The sequence below is a fragment of the Monodon monoceros genome, unplaced genomic scaffold (genome assembly GCF_005190385.1).
Source record: "Monodon monoceros isolate NGI ecotype Baffin Bay Population unplaced genomic scaffold, NGI_Narwhal_1 Super_Scaffold_4, whole genome shotgun sequence".
Classification (NCBI taxonomy): domain Eukaryota; kingdom Metazoa; phylum Chordata; class Mammalia; order Artiodactyla; family Monodontidae; genus Monodon; species Monodon monoceros.
The window spans coordinates 52,317,168-52,338,645 of NW_021703781.1; the positions used below are offsets into that span (position 1 = coordinate 52,317,168).

The 21,478-nt window shown below is 52.3% G+C and overlaps 1 protein-coding gene across 1 annotated transcript in view; it reads left to right on the forward strand.

Moving 5' to 3' along the window:
- UBTD1 (ubiquitin domain containing 1) overlaps window positions 1-20,684 on the forward strand; it is a 52,159-nt gene extending 31,475 nt beyond the window's left edge. Inside the window, exons 2-3 of the mRNA XM_029244561.1 lie at window positions 17,979-18,206; window positions 19,581-20,684. Of these exons, the coding sequence (XP_029100394.1) occupies window positions 17,979-18,206; window positions 19,581-19,966 (614 nt within the window). The 3' untranslated portion in view covers window positions 19,967-20,684. The remainder of the gene's footprint in view (window positions 1-17,978; window positions 18,207-19,580) is intronic.
- The last annotated feature ends 794 nt before the right edge of the window (window positions 20,685-21,478 follow it).

Consider the following 21,478-nt stretch of genomic DNA (forward strand, 5'->3'; position numbering starts at 1 on the left):
GATTCAGGACAGCGAGGAAGAATCTTTCCTTAGAGGTGCCTTGTGGGCAGAAGACACCCAAAGTCCTGACTGAGTTGTTTCCACCTTGTCATGATGAGGATCTTTTATTGCCTTTCCCTGTAAGGCTTATAAAGTTTTCTACCAAACCACACTTAAACAAAAGCTTAACACACACACACACACGAGACCTTATTTTTTTTAAGAAGTCAATCCATATACAAATATATATTCTAGAAAGTTAAAGGCCAATCACTACACCCCTCCAGTGGAAAGACTGGTGTGTATCCCCCAGATTTTTTTGCTCGCTGATGCTAACACTGTTTTTATAAACTTGGGCTCATTTGGAGCTGCCTGTTTTCTTGGGAAGCACACAGCCTCCAAGGGCCACCACCTACCTGTGGCAGTTACTCCAGCCCTAGACCTCTACCCAGAAAAATGGCGTCAAGCTCACAGTCCTCCTTGCTCCCTCCCCCCACCCTCCCCACTTTGCACCAAGTCAGGATCTAAAGCTCTGTGGTGAAAGCCTTTGATTGGCTAGAATTTCATTTGCCAACCTCCCCTTCCCCGCTTGCACCCCAGACTCCTCTTCCCTTGAAGAGGAGCGTGTGGGCAGTGGGGAGATCCCACCTGGATCTAGAAGTGGGACCTCTGGGGTTTTCTGCCCATTCCTCCTCCTTCTGACCATGTCTCTCACCTCCTTTGTTCTTCCCCCATCTCCTGACCTCAAGAACTTGAGTCACAGAAGCATCACAACCTTCCAGAATTGACCAAAGCATCTTTTCTGGGCTGGAATTCTATGAGCTCCGTGAGCCACTTGTTTCCATATGCTGATCAGAAGCTTTAGTTGACAGATGTCTTAGCATTTCCATTAGAAAAATTATAATCTAAATGTAGCTGGAGAGAAATTCTTTCGAGACTTGTGGGGGGAGGGTAATAAAAGGTCTTTGTCACGACCAGGTTGGGAGTTGCCCCACCGTCCCCCAGTGGTGGCATAGCTGTGTAGAACCGGAGCCAGTCAGCCAGGGATGGACACTAGAAAAGAAGAAAGCGGGGCACAGCCTGGATGCCACAGCGAGAGTTTGATTTAGAAATGACCCCTGCTCACCACACTGCAGACTTTTGTTCAGATATTTCTATAGTCCTGACCTTGTCAACGAAGAGTGAAGAGCAATGTTGAGTAGGAGGCCAGTGGGCCTGAGAAAGGGCACCCATCAGGGCCCGGGCGGACTCATCAAACTTCAGCCCATCTTGCTGCCTGGCACTCACTGTCCCAGCCTGACTCCAGGCCTTTGCTGCTTCTGTACCTTGCACCTGGAACGCCTCCTCTGTCACCCACTTCAAGGCCAAGTTCACAATGTTATACCTCCTCCATGGAGCCTCACAGATGTGCTCACTCCCTCATTTGTTTCCCCACAGCCTTCTGAATCTTTTTTATGTCACTTCTGGCTTGTCTGGTGGTGTAGTCATTCATTCATTTGTCCATTCATTCATTCATTCATTCAGCTAATACTAAGGACCTACTATGTGTAGGGTGCCAGGTGCCACTGTGAAGGAGAGACCAGGGCCCTGCCTATGAGCCGCTGGCATTCTGATGGGGATACAGACAGAAAAATGTGTAAACTAACCACAGCAGAATTGGGATCGACACTACTTAGAAGGAAAGGGGCTGGGATGGGGAACAGGGGAGCCCATCTTAGTTAGGTCAGCAGGGATAGCCTCTCTAAGCAGGTGCTGTTTAAACCTTAAGGTAATTAAAATGACATCCTCACAGTCTCAGGCCCCTTGAGTGCCTGGTAAGATCTTGAACACAGTGGGTGTTCAGAATTGTGTTGAAATGAATCTAGGCCATGACCCTTTTGTCTGGGCGTCAGCACCCTGGGAGCCAGTAACCGTAGCCCTCTCCCGCCTTAGGGCTCCCTAGCCCCGCCTCCAGCTGTCATTTGACCGAGAAGAATTGGGTTACTTTGGGGGTGGGGTGGCAGGGTCCTGTGAACTTGGGTGTGGGCCAGCAAGGCTGCTCCCAGGCCAAGCCCGGCAGCATCAGGGGGCAGGAGAGAGAGAGAGAGCATGAACAGGGGCTGACGACCTCCAGACAGCCTGGAGGCTCTACATGTGACTGGGCCTCTTGCATCTGGATCCTCCATCAGGGACGCTTCCCCTCCCCTGCCACCCCCATAACCCCAGAGGGAAACTGAGGCCCAGAGTTCGGAAGCTACCTCTTCCTCTAGCAGCAGCAGAGGCCAGAGTGGGTCACTGTGCTGGGGAAGGAGAAATGGGAAGTCTGAAATGTGAGCACGAGGGGGAGGCTTCCTCTAGCCTGCCCTCCTAGCCCACTGGAGCCTGCTAACTTCCAGAGTCCTCGTCACACAGGGTCGTAGGTGGAAGCTGCCGGCTGTGGAGATGCTCTAACCCAGCTCCTGCCCACCCCTTTGACAGATGCGTAAACGAGGCCTGGTTGTCAGGGTGTGGCTCCCGAATGCTTTCCAGGTACCTCTGCTCTAGCACACGGCAGTTTGCCTGCTTGTGTGGGGGGCATATCATTTACTTATTATGCATTTGTTTATTTTTTAAAATGTGCTGCAGAGTAACATACTACAAGGGTTTCCTGAATTATGCATTCAAGTATTTTCAGAATAGGGAGCATGAACATAATGTATCACAAAACCAGAAAGCATCACCATGCATCGCTCGCGCGATTCAGCCCCGGCCCAGGTGACGTTAGAAGCTCATCTGGTTGGGACGTGTCATGTTCTCCTGGGTTGCACAGTGCCTGGTGCTGGTGGATGGTTGTGTGAGATCCGAGCCATTTCCACTTCAGCAGGGATCCCATGGGTGTCTGAGAGTCTCTCTCTCTTGTCAGTCTTGCAGCATTTTTGTGCACAGAATGTCGTAGCTCTTTGAGTGCATGCAAGATCACACGTATGGTTTGCCTTGTGGTTTTGGGCGGGACCCCTGAGTTTTTGAAGGAAGAGATCTTGCTTTAGTTGTCTTTGTGCCCCTCACTGGCCCCGCACAGGTCTCTCCACAAGGAGATTTGAGTTGAATCTTAGAGCCAGGAGGGGCCCTGGATCTGTTAGTCCAACTGCCTCATTTACCAGAAGAGGGCCTGCAGGGAGATGACGTGCCCCAGGTCACAGGGGCTGAATGAACCAGGTGGTCCTGGGGCTGAAGTGTGCAGCCTTCAGAGCTGAGTCGGGAGCTGCCCTGGAGGTGAAGAAGGGGTATGTCCCCGAGAGGCCCGGTGGGCAGTGTGGGTGGGAGCTGAAGCTCACTTGTGCCTCAGGAGCCTGGGGTTTCTGGGGGCCACTGGGGAGGTGTCGGGAGGGGTGAGCAGTGTGTTGTGTCCGTGTTCTCCCCGCCTTCCCTGATCGGGTCCACTTTACCTGCCTCCCACGATAAGTGGGCTTCTCTGAAAACTGTTCCCTCTTTTCTCTGAAACAAGGGTTTTGCTGCTTAGAGAAGAGCTGCCCTGGGGCTGGCTGGGGAGACCTCTCCTTGTTTAGCTTGAGGGCCTGCCCTTGCGGCCTGGCTGGTAGCAGGACGGGGCCCTGCACTCCATACAGATGCCAGGCCCACTCCTGGAGGCTGCTCAGCCCCTGTGAGCTCCCTGCCCTCCCAGCCCGCCGCCTCCTCAGGCGTTGCCAAAACAAACAGCACGAGGCGCCCAGAGACCCTTCCTCAGAGGCACCCTGGAGGGCCACCACAGCCAGCACCTTTGGGCATTTCTGTCCCCTCTCCTCCTGAGGGCTGGCGCCTTCCATCTGGAATGTTCTCTGAGGAAGGGGGAGGGAGCTGGGGAACTTCCCGGTTTGGGATCCCTGCCTCTCGCTCCAGCAATCTGGATCCCATTACCCTCCTGAGAGGGGTGAGGAGGCCTTGCTTTTTAAAAAACTTGTTTTTCTTTTTTTGCTTTATATTTCACAGGAACTTCAAATAACCCAGTTCGCCTGTACACAAAATAGGACTCAGTGGTAAATGCTTGCTGGTGGAAAGGAAATTAGACCCAAGGAGGTCCATTCATTGATTCGGCTCAGAAATGCTTTCCGAGCATTTGCTAAACTAGCTCCCGTGTGATGAGCATTCATGACCTACCAAGCACTTGACGCTCAGCAGAGGCCGTATCTTTTTTTTTTTTTTTTAACATTTATTTATTTGGCTGCACCAGGTCTTAGTTGCGGCATGCCGGAACATAGTTCCCTGACCAGGGATCCAACCCAGGCCCCCTGCACTGGGAGTAAAGAGTCTTAACCACCGGACCACTAGGGAAGTCCAAGAGGCCGTATCTCATGGGGGTTTCAGAGCCAGCCCGCCACCTAGCTGTGTGACCTTTGGATTAGGTGGCTTAATACATGTAAAGGGCTTAGAACAGTGTCTGACATATGATAAGAACTTAATACATGTTAGCCATGATTATTAATGTCCTGGTATTTACCATAGTGCTCATCGTAACCCTGTAAGGTAGTGACGGTTATTGTTCCCATTTTCCAGATGAGGAAACTGAGATTCTCAATGGTTAAATAACATGCCCAAGTCATGCAAGTAAGTGGCAGAGCCAGGGTTCCATCTCAGGCCTGGAGTCTGAGGCTTTTGGCAGCCGGACTGAGCTGCTTAGCTGGCCCCAGGCTAGGGGCTAGGCATTCAGGTGCCTACACTAACGAGACTAGGTGCTGCCTTGAAGAGCTCATCACCTGGCATGGAGGCCAACACACACATAGGCATCACTGAGTGAATTTCCAGAGGCACCACATGGGTTAGAGTCAAGCCAGGCTGAGTGAGAGGCAGGGCAGGACTGACAGCAGTGCTGCACTACACACAGGACTGGTCAGTGGTGCCTCCAGCTAGGCCTCCCCTTTTGGGCTAGAGGCAGAACTGCTTCTGTGCCTGTCAACTGTGTGTGTCATAAAGCAGAAACTAACACACCATTGTAAAGCAATTATACTCCAATAAAGATGTTAAAAAAAAATTATGTGTGTCGGAGGGGAGAGGGGGTCACCTCCTCTCCCACCCCCCTCCCAGCTCCAGCCAGGGCGTTCTTCTCACTGCCCTGGGGAGATGGCATGCCGGACAGGGTCTGGGACAAGCACTGAGAGGGCTGAGGGTGAGAGGATCTGAAACCACTCACTGGATTCCTGCCACTGTTCCAGGGTTCCTGAACCTCAGCGTCCTCATCTGTAAGATGGGACTAACATTATTTGCCGCACAGGGTTGTTGTAAGGATTAAGTGAAATGATGCAAAAAAACTCTCTATAATCCTAAGTCTAGTACTTACATGACTAATAATAATCACTACCCTTTTTGAGCCCCTGCTTGGTGCCTCACACAATACTAGACTACACACAGTACCTTGTTTCTGTTTTTTTTTTTAATTTATTTATTTAATTTTATTTATTTTTTTGGCTGCATTGGGTCTTCGTTGCTACGCATGGGCTTTCTCTAGTTGCGGCGAGTGGGGGCTACTCTTCGTTGCGGTGTGTGGGCTTCTCATTGCGGTGGCTTCTCGTTGCGGAGCACGGGCTCTAGGCGTGCAGGCTTCAGTAGTTGTGGCTCGCAGGCTCTAGAGCACAGGCTCAGTAGTTGTGACGCACGGGCTTAGCTGTTCCGTAGCATGTGGGATCTTCCCGGACCAGGGCTCAAATCCGTGTCCCCTGCATTGGCAGGCGGATTCTTAACCACTGCGCCACCAGGGAAGCGCCAGTACCTTGTTTAATCCTTACACTAGTTCTTTAAGGTGGATATCATTGCTCCCATTTTATGGATGTGGAAACTGAAGTCCAGAGGCTCAGCTGCCTGGGCTCACACCTGTGAGCGGGTGGACATGAGAGTCAGACCCAGGTCCTCTCTGATCCCTAAGCCACCTCTCTACGTTCCAGACCTTCTGAGCTCTCTCCCCTTCCCAGCCCCGCACCACCCCTTGCTGGTAAGTTACTGAACCAGCCACGGGAGGGTGTGGCTGTCAGGGGGCCAAGCTGAGCAAGACACTCCTGCCAGGCCGCCACTCAGGCCTGGCAGCTGGTGGTGGGCAGGGATGGAGGGATGGGCTTTACCTGCCCACGGCCCCCGGTTGTGGTGGGAGCAGTAGGCGCTCCTCCCTGCCAGTCTGGCAAGTAAGTTTTGTTGGCCTGTGAGTCACACAGCACTGGTGAGTCAGGTTTTTCCCTTCTCCTTGCCCAGAGCAGCTGGGGAGAGGGTGGGGGTTTTGTTAGGAAACAGGACCTCCCTCCCTCTGCTCTCCACTGTCCCTCAATGCCTTGGAGCTACATATTTTCTCTCCAAAAGTCTGTGGCTCAGCCTGCGTCCCTACAGAAAAGGGTATCTGGATGCTGGCCGCACAGGCTCGAGGGAGCAGGCCCCGGGCTGAGTAGAGTGGCGAGAGAAGGGGCCCTCCTTGTTAGTAAGGAGTGTGAGGTAGCTAGTCCAGGGCTGTCTGACTCCAAAGCCCTGCTCTTGGCCTCTCGTTTTGGCTTACCCACTCCTATCTGCAAAGAGGGCCCTAGCCCTGTATCCTCTGGACATTGCAGCCGGGTTTCCCAAGGCACAGGGTCCCCTGAGCTATCCACTCCTTGCCTTATGACCAGCCTGGCTGCGAGCCTTGAGAGGACTGTCCAGATGGGCTGTCAGGGTTCTCCCTGAGTACCCCCATGCCAGACCCTCTCAGAGGCCTCATTAAACAGTCAAAGCAGCCAGCCTAGTTCCACATCAGTGCTTGTCAGTCCTGGCCACATATTAGAATCATCTGGAGAGCTTTTAAACCCCTCTGATGCTCAGGCCATACCCCAGAGCAATTAAATCAGAATCCCTGGGGCTGGGTCCCAGGCAGCTGTGGTTTTGATGCCTGTATTGCCTCTCGAGAGCCTGCCCTCCAGGAGCTGACGGTCAAGTTGAAGGGACAGCACGATGTGCAGGGGACACGCACACATGTCAGCATGTGACTCAGGGCGGTGTGGGACAGTCACACCCCATGGGGCCAGGGCTGAGGTACATGTGGGTCCTGGAGGGAAGACGCTTCTGGCCTGCATTCTGATGGATGGAGGTCAGGACCAGGCAAAGCATGGGAAGGAAACAAGGAGGATGCTGGCCTGACAGGGCCAGTGATTCACGGGCTGTAGAGGAAGAAGGGGAAAGAATGAGTCAGGCACAGCTAGCTGCCTGCAAGGCCCGAGCCTGGCTTTGGAGGAGAGTGAACGTGCTCAGACGAGGAGTTCTCTGTTGATCCACAAACAGAATGTTGCAGGCTCTGAGCTGTGGCATGTGAAGTGGGTGAGCCTAAAAAAGGTGGGGTTCCAGATCTCAGGGATGTCAGGCCTCTGTGTACACCTCACACTTGACCAAGGCACTTCTCACAGAAGCTCCCTGGAGTATTTCAGCGTCTCTGAGGTACACAGAATTGGGCAGATGTGTTTGGAGAGTGAAGGGCCATGCCCCAGGTCACCTGGCACAGGCCGCGATGGAAACAGACTCAGGCCTTCTCACTCCAAGTTCACCCACTTAAGACAGGCCAGAAAGAAAGACAGGGTGTGGATTGTAAACTGACACCAGGCCAGAGAGAGTATAGAGGCACAGCCAGGGGAAGGGTTGTGGGGTCTTTTCTAGCCCCAGCAGTGCTGGGCAGACTCGCTGTCATGTTTGCTGTGGAGGCAGAGGGGCTGGCACTCAGGCAGAGGAAGCGAGAGCCCAGGGAGGCTTGGTGCTGGGCAGATCTCACGTGGGCTGTTAGGTGAGTTGGTTAGTTGAGAGGAGGGTGGACGGGATGGTAAAGAAGCTGGAGTAACAGTAGAGGGAACAGGGATCTTCAGTCTGGAGAAGAGCAAAATGTCACCGTGACAGTCGTGGTGACTTGTTCTGTGTCATTCCAGAGAGCAGAGCCAGTGGATTCCAGGTCAAAATAATAATCTTAATAATGGCAAAAACAATTTCAGTGACAATAATAGTGCCTCCTCTGTAGCAAGTACGGTGCTGGGGTGTGTGTGTGTCTGTCTGTCTTCAGGTTGAGGAAACAACCTGAAGTGCTAGGGAGACTGCACCTAGGGTGTGGGGTGTTAGGTGAGTTGATTTATTATATATCATCGTCTTGATCCTATTAGCTAATGTAATATATATGTGTAGATTTTCAATCCTCCCAGCCTCCCTAAGAAGTGGGCCGCTACTAACTCCTGCTTCTCAGAAGAGGAGACTAGAAAGCTTAAGACATTTACCCAAAGTCACTTAGCTAATTTATGATGGGGCTGATGTTAAAACCCTGGTCTGTCTGACTCCAAAATCTGGACCTTCGGTCTCTGTGTTTCTCGGTCCTACTGCCTGCTGCATAGTTAGTGCTCAGTGAAGGGTGACTATAACACTTAACTTTCTAACCATTTGATCCATCCAGCAGTGGGATAGGTTTCCTCCTGGCATAGTGAGTGTCTCCAGAAGTGCCCACAGAGGCTGAATTGCCCCCCGCGGGAGTGTCATACGGGTGGGAGGTTGGTCTCCATCCCTGAGCCCCAAACCAGCCATGCGGAAGTAGAGTCTTGGGCTAGTGCCTGAGTCTGTGTTTCTGTCTAGCCCACAGGAGACCTGGATGCACAGTCAGGCCCTGGAGTCCTGGGAAGGCCCCGCTCTTAGATTTCGTTCTTTCCTAGTGGGAACAGACTGACTCGTAACTCTTCCACTCTTGCTCTTGAAGCGTGTTCTGCTTACTGCTCTTCCTGTTGGAGTTTTCATCATCTTTGGGTCAAAGGCCTATCGTTTTAATGTTCTAGTTATAATTGAGCTTTCACTGGCAGTGGAGTGGTTTGATAGAAACAATTTACCATCCCCCCACCCCGACACACACACGGGCAAAAGCTGTGGGTTTTGGGACAGGTCACATCACTTCTCAGAGCCTCGGTTTCCTCATCTGTTAAAATGAAGGGGCTAGAGTAGGTGACTTTAAGGTCACTCCTGGCTTCAGGATTCTGCCATGCTCTGGGGGACCTGCCCTGATGGAGTGGCGCATGTCCGAGTGAAGCACAGATGGCGCTTGACACCCAGGAGGACAGAGTCTTGGGTGTCAGAAGTCAGGCCTCTAGGCACCTGGCTGCCAAGCTGGTGCTGGTCTGGATCCTCCCTGCGGGGACCCTCCTTGACAGCAGGGCTGTAGAAAGCAGTGGTAGAGATGACCTGTCTCTCCTCCCTAGAGTCCTGAGGTAGCAAGGGGAGCTGGCCGGATACCGGAGACCTTTCTAGCAACCTCTGGGGAGTTCCTGTTTTACTTATTAGCTGCCATCCTCACTCTTCTGCCCCGGGAAAAGTGCTGACCCTATGCTGTGCAGCCGAACAGGGAAGCGGGCAACCATCAAGCCCGCTCTCTTGTCCCTGTCAAACTTAACCTCATTTAACCCCTGCATTCTACCGCACTGGGGGAGGTAGAGACCAAGAGTTCACTACAGCAGGGGTTTTCACAGTTTTCAAAATCACAGCAACTTTATGGAAAAGGAAAAAAAAGATGGTAACCTTTCATTCTGTTAATTGCGTAATGATAATGAGCACGATTGACTCGGCTTGCTCACTAATTACAGTAGCTACCGTCTTTTAAGTACTGGGCAGGGTGGTCTCTGTAACCCGCACAGCAGTCCTGTGAGGTGGGAGTCACGTCCTCTTTACAGATGGGAGCACTGAGGCTTGGAATGACAGGTTGGGCCCCTGCACTCACACAGGTGGCCAGTAGCCAAAGCAGCCCCCACCCCCACCCCATCCAGCCCTGAAGCCCATGCATAAGTAAGTAGCCAGATTGGAGAGAGAGCCTATGCTAATGTGTCTCAAGTCATGGTTATCTGTAATCTAGGTTCTCTCTAGAGCTGGTAGCCCTGGAACTGTTCACATTCAGGCCGGGACTTTGTTACACCTGGGAACAAAAATCAGCACATGAAGAAGATGGGAATATATTCACTACAGGAAAGGAACAGGCTGGGTTTTTGTTTTTGTTTTTAATTCATGTGAACTTAAAACAAGAAGAATCACTGTCGTTTCCCAAACACCTGACGTTTTATAACTCTGCTTATGAAATACATCATTCTTTCCCAGCCAGCCCCAGAAAAGGAGCTGTTGATTGTATAGCAGGCTGGATCCCAGAGTAGGCCCTGGGGATTTGGGGGTTCTGTTTGTAGAGCTCAGAAAGGCCAGCTTTCCAGTTTTCCCTCAGGAAGTGGGACAGGGGAACGGCTGGGGGAAGTCAGCTTGGGTGAGTGGGAGAGTTGGTCAGAGCCCAGCCTGGGATGCCACCTTTAGCCCTGCCTGGCCTCTCAGCCGGGGGCCCTGGGCTGGGGGCACAGAGCAGAGAGCAGATAAAAGGCCTGCTCCGCTGAGTCCACCCCAGTAAATGTGTGCGTTGTGTGCAAGCACAGTGAAAGCGCACACTGTCTCCACGGTTCTGTGTGCCCCCTTGTCCACACTCACAGCCGCCCAAGCAGGGGGGCTCTGGGTAGGGTTATTTTTCTTGGCTGCACTTTCGTCTCTCCCGTTGCCACGAAGCTTCCAGGCCCTCACTGGGCGTGGTTTCTGACACCCAGGCCCTCATTCTCCGGCGGGTTCCCTCACTGTACACCTCCGGAACTGGTTTTGTCCCTCCTGGACTGCCACTTCTGCCACCCACTGTCTTTTGCCTCTCTCCGTTGCTGGGATTTCTTCCAGCAGATTTCTTCTGCTCCCCGTCTCTGATCTGGCCTCTGCCCTCTCCAGCTCCTCCCACTTTTCCCAGATGGCTCGTTCACTTTATTCACTCATTCATTGGGCAAACAGTGGTTGAGACCCGCTGTGTGCCAGACCGGGGCCTGTCCCCAGGATGCGAGTGATGAACTGGAGGTGGTCCCAGCCCCAGGGGGACAAACTGGACCATTTCAGGGAACTGCAGTTGCCCCAGGCTGGGCGCCATCACAGAGCTGAGTTCAGGGCTCCCAGAGGAGCCTCGAGTCCTTCAACCCTGCCCAGGACCCCTGGGACCCGACGTGCCCTAGGAAGGGATGCAGTTTAGGAAACTTGGGCTGTCACTTAGCAACTGGCTCCACCCCTTTCCCTCCCTGAATCCTAGAGCTGGGCCCGAGGGAATGAATGGGGAAGATGGGCCCAGGCTGTAAAGAGGCCAGGTGGGGAGGCCCCAGCTGAGCAGAGCTGGGCTAGCACTTTCCTTTTGAAGGTTACCCAGGCTCTGAGGGTCATCCTGGACTAAGTCTAACTATAAATACTGTGCTTCCTGAAGGGATTACCTGCGCTCTGCTTCCCCTGCCTGCACCCTCCTTGGCTGGGCTGATCCTTTTCTGGGCCTGCTGTTCTCTTGAATCTCTTATCCCCTCTGCCAGGTGCCATACTTCAGCCACATCTCTCCAGCCCCCTGCAGCCCAGCTGTGACTGCCAGGGCGGAAGGGGAGGGGAGGAGAGATTGGAGTCTGCATCCTGGTCAAAGGGCCATTGCAGCCCAGGCTGTTGGGATGGGGAGGCCCTTGTCCCTTCTTCTGCCTGAAGCCTCATCTCTCCCACCAGCCAGAGCAAGCCCAGGCTTGTCATATAATCAGTACTTCTGGGGAGAACATGGCTGGCCCCATCCCTGGAGCAGGGACCTGGGTATGCAGCTTGGTAACCGAGTGTGGAAATAGAGCTTGGGGATTGCCACAGGTATAAATAGGGCCGTCTCCTGGCTTGGGTGGACTGACTCTCCTGGGAAATCTCTGGTTCCCTTGGCTGGTCTCAGACTTGGTGTCACGTCCCAGTGACTCAGGTATGCCAGTCCCGGAGGCCACAATAAGGATCTCTTGGGGTCTGAGATCAACAACCAAAGGGACTGCCTGACTTTTCCCTCACGGCAGCCCCTTCTCCCACTTCCCCTGCCTGCCCACTGCTGCTCTCAGCTGTGATTCCTCCACCATGCTCCCACACCGTTCACTGTGCATTTGTCAGTTCCATTTTCAACTCAGCAGACACTTGCTGAGAACCTGCACTGGGCCAGGGATATTCAGAGGGAAGCAGCCAGGCCCGCTGTCCTTCCGTGGGTTCTTGAGAATCCCCTCTTGTGTAGTTATTCTGAGTTAAGCAGTGTGAATCACACACATACGCACACACGTGCATAGATGCACTCCAGCTCTATGCAAACTGGAAAGGATCTTTAGTGTTCTCTCTCTCACTCTCCTTTCACCACCGTCCCTTGGGGGTGGTATTGCCAGACACCATTCATTATCCAGGCCAAACCACAGCGTCCACCATCATTATCCTCCCCCAACCCAGACATCGTGCCCTCTCGCTCTCTTCCCCCTTTACCCTCTGAATCTGCTCTCAGCAGCAACTTTGGAGGCATCCATTGAGCTAGCTGCTGTTAACATATGGATGAGCGGGCCATTTCCACTTTGTTTTGCTGTGCTCACAAGTGGCGTTCGTCAATCAGAACCGAGTACCTACTCCAGCCTAGCCCTGCAACTCTGGCTCAGTGGGTCTGAGGTGGGCCCTGGGAAGCTGCCTGTTTTTGTTTTTTGGGTTTTTTTTGTGTGTGTGCATTGGGTCTTTGTTGCTGCACGCAGGCTTTCTCTAGTTGCAGCAAGCGGGGGCTACTCTTCATTGTGGTACACGGGCTTCTCACTGCGGTGGCATCTCTTGTTGCGGGGCACGGGCTCTAGGCGCATGGGCTTCAGTAGTTGTGGCACGCGGGCTCAGTAGTTGCGGCACACGGGCCCTAGAGCGTGCGGGCTTCAGCAGTTGCAGCACGTGGGCTCAGTAGTTGTGGCTCGTGGGCTCTAGAGCACAGGCTCAGTAGTTGTGGCGCACGGGCTTAGTTGCTCCGCGGAACGTGGGATCTTCCTGGACCAGGGATCGAGCCCATTTCCCCTGCATTGGCAGGCGGATCCTTAACCACTGCGCCACCAGGGAAGTCCGAAGCTGCCTTTTTAACCAGCACCTCAGCAGGTCCTAACACAAGTGGTATTTCAGGCAACCCTCAACACCCCAGCTTTTGCGTCTACTCAGAAACATACATTCTCTGCTCAGTGCCCTTCCCACCACAATCATAGAGACCCATGATTGTCATGGGCGTTTTGTCCCTCCCCATACAGGTGTGTACTTTGATCTTTTATTTTGTTTTTAAATCTCTGTTTTGTCAACTTCACTGGGGATAAGGACCATTTCTGTTACTCTGTTTTTGACCTGGAGCTTATCTAGGACGGGTGGAGACGTAAGTAGAGGCCACTAGATGCTGCTGCTGCTGCTGCTGCTGAAACCAACAGAGCCTGCCTGGCCCTGAACAGAGTCACCCAGAGCTGCCAGCAACTGAAATCCTAGAGGCTGTGGGCCTTGGGCTCTCAGTTCACCACCACCCTCAAACCCCACCCCTCAGCTCCCCAAACTCTTCCTTCTTTTCTGTGGCTGCTCCTCAGAACTTTATGTACCCTTTTTACTTGTCAACAACTTTCATTATATTATTCTTATTACTAAAGTAATTAATGCTTATTGTTGGAAACTTGGAAAATAAAAGCAAAATAAAATCATTGGTAACTGTCAATCAGATATAACCACTGTTAACATTTTGGTGTAAATCCTTCCAGTCTTTTTAATATATATAATATTACATACGTGTTTTTTGTGTGTGTGTGGTATGCGGGCCTCTCACTGTTGTGGCCTCTCCCGTTGTGGAGCACAGGCTCCGGACGCGCAGGCTCAGTGGCCATGGCTCATGGGCCCAGCCGCTCCACGGCACGTGGGATCCTCCCAGACCAGGGCACGAACCCGTGTCCCCTGCATCGGCAGGCGGACTCTCAACCACTGCGCCACCAGGGAAGCCCTACATACGTTTTTAGAAATAAAAGCTGGAGCACAGTGCACTGGCTGTTCTCTAACCCTTTTTTTTCACTGTATAATGCACATTTCCCCGTGTTACTCAGCCTCCTTCTGCCCCATTACAGAATGGCTGCTAGGGATGCACAGATGTTAATGTAGCCTTTCTCCTGTGCGTTTAGTTTATTTCTAGAAAACCGGGCTGAGCTAAATAGCTTTGTAGATGAACTTTCCCCACACGCTTGTGATTATTTTCTTAGAATACTTTCTTAGAAACCAAATCGGTGAGCCAAAGGGATGCACACTTTTAAGTTTGTTTTTTTTTTTGCGGTACGCGGGCCTCTCACTGTTGTGGCCTCTCCCGCTGCGGAGTACAGGCTCCGGACGCGCAGGCTCAGCGGCCATGGCTCATGGGCCCAGCCGCTCCGCGGCATGTGGGATCCTCCCGGACCGGGGCACGAACCCGCGTCCCCTGCATCGGCAGGCGGACTCTCAACCACTGCGCCACCAGGGAAGCCCACTTTTAAGTTTTTTGGTATCATAGCAAATACCCTCCAGAAAGTTTGTAGCAATTTGTACAGCATATAAAAGTGTTCACACCCCTTCCACTGCCCAATATTTTTTGACTCAACTAACTATAAAACATCATTTTTTTTTAAGTAAATGAAATTTAAAATACTCGTCATCAATTTGCTTTTTTTAATGTTTGGAGTAAAAACTTCCTTTTCTGTCTTGTCTATATTTGTGCCTAAAATTGTCAGCATTCGTGTGTAGGGATCTGGACATTTTGGCACGTCTCTCTGCATGCTTGCCTTGGGCCTGGGGAACTTTGCTGCATATTTTTGTGCTGTGTTTGACTCACTGTGAAGGGAGCCAGCCCCTGGCCCGAGGTGCTGCGCCTGCCCCCTGCTGGCAAAGAAGTGCAGTGACAGCTGAGACAGCTGGGCTCCTGCTGCCCTTTTCTTACATCAACCCTCCCCCTTCCCACCCCCACCCCCACCCCATTCTAATATTTTCTCATATTTTCAGCCTGAAAGGACCAGCATGCAGGGCGAAGAAATTTTAAGCCCTTGTGTCTTGGGTGATGGAGATGCAGTTAATACTTGGGGAGGCTCACCGGCATCGTGTCCATCCTGGGGTGAGAAGTGTGTCTCTGACAGCGCAGACAGGAAAGCATGCTGTTCTCCGTGTGGAGGGGAGGGGACTCTGAAGGCCAGGTATTCGAGCAAAGCATCCCTCAGGTACTGGGGGCCTCCTGAGGTGACAGCTTTGAAAGGTGACACCATGGGGCTGTGTTCATATTAAAGAAAGAGCGAGATGCATTCATACACAGTTACATGTCAGGTGTCCTGAGGTCACCAGTCCAGCAACCTTGATTGCCAGGGACAGAACCAAAACCTGACCATTTAAGTAAGGGGGTGGTGGGGCATCTGAGCAGGAACAACACATGTCCCGAAGCCTAGTCTCTTTCTTCTTTAGGAAGACTCTTTCCTAGAGCCATATGCTCTCAATTTTGACAGTGCTGACAAAGCTTTCTCAACTCTCAGCAGACCAGGAGTGGCCCATTAGCTGGGCCTGACCTCTACCCAACGGGAGCTGCAGTTAGATGGAGACCAGTAAGAAGTGACATCTGGCAAAGAGGAAGGAGAAAGGAAAACTTTAGAAAACAGCTCAAGAAGTTAAAAAGGCCTGACGTCTGGGTCCTTGAGTGGAGAGGCAGAAATGCTGCACCCCAGAGGTCCTGAGGGTGTCACTGCATAATGCCTGTGAGTCCTGATGGATCAAAGCTCTTGTCAGTGAGTCATCAATGCTAAAGGACCAAAGAGAAAGGGGGTCAGAAATCATGATGCAGAGCTACTTGATTGATCCAGGCAGAAACACCTCCAGGCCAAACCTTTTCAAAAAAGCACATGGACAATACTGTCATTTTCTGTGCTGCCTTCTGCCTCCTTTCTGTCGTTCGCACTTAAACCTTTGAGCCATCTGGCTTTTTTTTCTTTTTCTTTCTTTTAATTTATTTTTGGCTGTGTTGGGTCTTCATTGCCGCGTGCGGGCTTTCTCTGGTTGCGGTGAACTGGGGCTGCGGGCTTCTCATTGCAGTGGCTTCTCTTGTTGCGGAGCACGGGCTCTAGGCACGCGGGCTTCGGGAGTTGCAGCACGTGGGCTTCAGGAGTTGCAGCACGCGGGCTCAGTAGTTGTGGCTCGTGGACTATAGAGGACCAGGGCTCAAACCCATGTCCCCTGCGTTGGCAGGCGGATTCTTAACCACTGCACCACCACGGAAGTCCCGAGTCACCTGGCTTTGATTTTTGTGGCTGGCATGAGGTAGGACTCCTGTTGCATGTTTTTCTATATGGAGAACCTGTAGTCCCAACATCATTTATCAGTAGCCCATTATAAAGAAAAATCTCTAGTGTTTCTCCTCTACTGCTCACACAGAATACTTCTGAAGACAGTTATGTGGGTGTTTTTCCCATACCCTCTTCATATTGTTAAGGCTCTCCTTTCTTAAGCTCAGTTCTTTTGTAATCTGTGTCTGATGAATCCCACATCTGAAGTCTTTGTGAGTCTGATTCTATTGCCTGTTGTTTTTGCTGGCTCAGACTCATATTGCCTTGTTTCTTTGTATGCTGTGATTCAAAAACAAAAACAAAAACAAAAAAATAGATGACCTTATTATTTGTTTTTCTTGGAACTTCATCTCAGGAATTCTTTGAGGCCTGGTTTGAAGTTATTTTCCTACAAAGAGGATTTGCATTTCCTTCGGCTAACTTAGGAACACTTCAGATTAAATGTCTGGCTTGAGAGTTTTCTGTCTGCACTGGTAGCAGCAAACCCACAGGAGGGCCGTTTGTGGATTCAGTCTGATCTGAGGTGGAACTCTCACTCTGTCACTTACTGTGTGACCTCGGGCGAGTCATTTAATTTCTCTGCCTGTCCCATCATCTGTGAAGTAGTAATAATAACATCTACCACCTAAAGCCATTGGAAGGGTGAAATGGGATGATATATATAAGTAAAGTGCTTACACAGTTTTCTTTCACACAGTTGGTAGACAGTGAATGTCCTTCTCTTCCCCTGAGGAGCCGCCACTCCTGCCCCAGCCCGTGGGGGCAGTCCTCAGCCTTAGTTCCGCATCTCACCCAGGATCTGAGTTATAGCGGGAGCCAAGTACTCTAGACCTCACTCCTGTGGCTCATCCTGCCTTCAGCTTTGAGGTGACTGAGCTTCCGAAAGCCTTTGAGAGATGCTTCTTCCCTCAATCTTGACTGAGGTCTGGAGTTGTCTTGGAGCTGGGTAACAAGAATGATGACATTTAACAGAATTGTTTTCTTCTTCAGAGGCTGCAGGGATTTTTTGGTTGGTTGGTTATGGTTCTAAAAACATTCTTTGTAACTTTATAGTGGAACATTAATAAGAAGACATTAAAAACGTTTATAATTTTTAGCCATGGGAATATACGTGGACAGTAATATAAGTGTGAAATAAACAGAAAGTTGTATATTGGCATGAAAACATTTTAAATCCTCTTTATAACAAGGAATATTTTTTAAATAAATTGTATGATATGAGCCCAACTCTACTGAGAAAAATGGGGGAAAGAAACCTGGAAGGAAATATGTCTAAGTGTCAGCAGTAGTCACTTCTGAATGGTGGAATTCTTAAGTAAGTTTTCCCCAATGGCAGCACGGTACAGACAGTGGTCGGAGGGTGGCCTTCTGAGTCAGGAAGCCTGGTATTAAATTGGTACCTGTGTGGCTTTAGACCAATGACGAGCTCTTTGGGTCTTAGTTTCCCCGTCTGCTGGGGCATTTTGAGGCTACAATGCCAGCCTGTGATCTGGCACAAGCTGGCTCCGTAAACCGTGGCAGTTAATTTTTTCAGATTAAAAATTTTTTACATTCTTTACAGATTTTAAAAATACTGAACACATCCTACTTTATTATCAAAGAAAGAGAGTAAAATTAAGACTTCAACAGCAGCAGCAACAACAACAAAGGCAGTACATGCTGCGTCTGCTAACAGAAGTGGTTTACACCCCCAGGTTGGGTGTGTGCAGTTTCCAGACTCTTCACTGACTCCAGGAAAGGGCCCGGAGACCCGAACGTTCAGGAGCCACTGCAGTGAGGGCCAGGGAGGCAGGGCTGGGAGAGGGTGGACCACAGCCCTGGCTTTCTAGATGCTGAGCTTCTCCCTTCTGTCCTGCCCAGGACGCAACGAGCCCCTGAAGAAGGAGCGGCTGAAGTGGAAGAGCGACTACCCAATGACCGATGGGCAGCTGCGGAGCAAGAGGGATGAGTTCTGGGACACAGCGCCCGCCTTCGAGGGCCGCAAGGAGATCTGGGATGCCCTCAAGGCTGCCGCCTACGCAGCTGAGGCCAACGACCACGAGCTGGCTCAGGCCATCCTGGACGGAGCCAGCATCACCTTGCCTCATGGTGAGCAGGCAGGGCGGGGGCTTTCCCCACCGGAGTGAGGGGGCCGTCAGGGTGGAGGAGAGCCAGTGGCCAGCCCCATGTCAGGAGCTCCCATCCAGGCTGGTGGGTGGCAGGTGTGGCTAGTCGCTTGTTCATTCAAGCAGCCCTCATGAACATGGTCCAGGAGTGGGACACCAAGAAAAATGAGACACAGTCCCCACTTGCCTAACGAGGGCGTGGAAAGACAACAGCAAACCTCAAGGCGGTGTGATGAGAGCAAGCTAAAGATTGCTCAGGGCCCTTTGAGATCCCAGCACATCTCAGGTAACAACCTTCTGTTGAGTATTATTATGTGCTGGGCACCGAGCTAGAAGCTTCTGCTGCATTATCTCATTTAATTTCACAATGGCCCCTGGGACTATGTAAAGCAGAGGGCAACAATGGAAACTCTATAGAGTCAGAGACTGGGTTTTAACCAAGTGTCTCTTTCCTAGCTATGTGACCGTGGGCTTCTTGAATTTAAAGCCTCAGTGACTAAACAGTTATAAAGTGGTGATACCAACCTCATAGGATGGCTGTTAGGATTCAACAAGATACACATAACATCATTTAGTCCAGTCCCAGCACTTAGCTGGTGCTCATGATACAGTAAATATCAATATATTACTATATGTAACACATTGTACAAGTAAGAAGATTGAGGCCCACTGGGTATATAAGTCATGAAAAGCAGGGCCTATGCTATTTCATTCATCCTTGTAACCCCAGCACCCAGCACATATGCTCAGGAAGGAGTTGTTGAATGAACAAATGAAAAGTTAAGTAATTTTCTAGGGTTGAATGAGCCAGTACCTGGTGGAGCCAGAATGTCAGCCCAGGTCTTCCTGCCTCTACCTTGAGCTCCCACCAGCTGTCCCAGGAAGACCTGCCTGTAGGGTGGGTTTGAGGACTGTGGGATGACCAGGACAGGTGTATCAGTCTGCTCAGGCTGCTATAGCAAAATACTGCAGACCGGATAGCTTATTAAACAACAGAAATTTAGTTCTGGAGTCCGAGAAGCCCAAGATCAAGGTGGCAGCTGATTTGGTTTTTGGTGAGAGCTCTCTTCCTGGCTTGTAGATGGCCACCTGCCCTCTATGTCCTCATTGTGGGAGAAGAGAGAGAGCTTGAACTTTCTGGTCTTCTTGTAAGGGCACTAACCCTTACCGGATCAGGGCCCCACCTATATGACCTCATTTAACCTTAATTACTCCCATATAGGCCCCTATCTCCAAATACAGTGACACTGTGGGGGTGGGGTTAGGGCTTCAATACATGAAATTGGTGGAGGGGACACAAGTTAATCCATATCAGTTGGTCCCCAAGACGACTCTGACCACCCTGCCTTTCCCACAGGCACCCTCTGTGAATGCTACGATGAGCTGGGCAATCGCTACCAGCTGCCCATCTACTGCCTGTCGCCACCCGTGAACCTGCTTCTGGAGCACACTGAGGAGGAGAACCTGGAGCCCCCCGAGCCCACCCCCAGCGTGCGCCGAGAGTTCCCACTGAAGGTACGCCTCTCCACGGGCAAGGACGTGAGGCTCAGCGCCAGCCTGCCTGACACGGTGGGGCAGCTCAAGAGGCAGCTGCACACCCAGGAGGGCATCGAGCCATCCTGGCAGCGATGGTTCTTCTCTGGAAAGCTGCTCACAGATCGCACGCGGCTCCAGGAAACCAAGATCCAGAAAGATTTTGTCATCCAGGTCATCATTAACCAGCCCCCGCTGCCCCAGGACTGAGGAGCCCACGGACCCCTGGGCAGAGAGACCAGGGAAGGCCTCTGCAGGGCTGAGAGGCCTCCCGGCTGGAGCACTAGGCACCCCCGCCCTGCTGCTGCCTTTGAGAGCCGTTCTTTTCTCCAGGGGAGCCTCACGTGTATGGCTGCCAGGCGAGCCCTGAGGGGACCCTGCTTCCCAGGGACTCCGTGGGCCACCAGTGCCCAGCACCCAGGAAACAGTGTGCTGCCACACACAGGCCTTGCCAACCTTGTCAAAGAAAAGGCAAACTGGGGCCCTCCACCCTGCCTCTCCCCTGCGGCAGGTTCAAGCCACGAGGGCCAGCCCGGAGGCCCCTGGAGCCCAGATCTGTCATCTGGTGCTGCCGGCTGTGCTCACTCGGGTTTCTGCTCAGGGTCTGAAGCAGCTGCTGTCTCCCTCCCTCGCCCCTACCCCCTGATTCTGCCCTGGGCCCAGTGCCAGCCCCCCAGAGGGGAGGGGACCACTCGTGAGCCCCGGGGGTGGGGAGCCTGAGGCCGGCCTCTGCCTCTCCCAGCCCCCAGCACAGCTGGCAGAGATGAGGTGGTGGCCGATGGCTGGGCTGTCATGGCAGAGGCCTGCACAGGGCCATCTCCTGGCTGTAACCCCGGCAGTGGGGGGTCTGCAGCCCGCTCACGGCCCCGCAGCAGGTCCCTGTGTGCAGACATGTCTGCATATTTATCAATAAAGCCTTTTGCTCCTTCCTTCTCTCTTGCCTGGCTTTGGCTTTGGGTTCTCCTGTAGCTCTCTGGAGCCCTGGAGCCAGTTCTGGGGTGGGAGCAGGTGGGTGCACGGCCTCCCCAGCTGCTCCGGGTAGAGCAGCTACTGCTCCGTGCTCTCCACCGCAGAGAGTACGGTGGAGCGAGCCGTGAACTGCCAGTATGCGGGCCTATGTTCTCGTGGGTCCTCCGGAAAAGCCACTTAACCTCCGAACCCGCGTTGCTTGTCTTTAAAGTGGAGGTGATGCCGCCTGCCCTGCCTCCCCTCTCAGCTGCTGGCAGGATTACATGGGATAACAGGTGTGAACTCGCTTTGAAAGCGAAGGCAGCACCTCAGGAAGGCGGCGTTAGTTACCTGCTGCTCTGCTCCTGCAGCACGAGGGTGCTGGCTTCAGGCTCCAGCCCCCTGAGCCGGGCCTTCAGGACTGAGATGTGTGTGGATGTCCTGCAAATGCTGCATGCACCCTTGGCGACGTGAAAGCAAAATCTCTGATAAATTTCGATGATGAGCCTGTGTCAGCTCATCCCTTGCCAGCAAGGGAACCAGAGGGAAGAAGGAGCTGGGTCTTGTGCTTCCTTAGGGGAAAATGTGCACGTAAGCAGAGAGGGGGACCTTAGATAAGGTGGTTTAGCTGAGGGCAGGCCACGTGAGTGTCACAGAACCACAGGGCTGTGGTGTCTGTGGTTCACTGGCAGGTTCAACCTGGGTCGTGGTGACCCAGGCCTCGCTCCCACAGTTCCAGGTGCGGAACTGAGCAGTACAGGTCTGCTTCTTCTC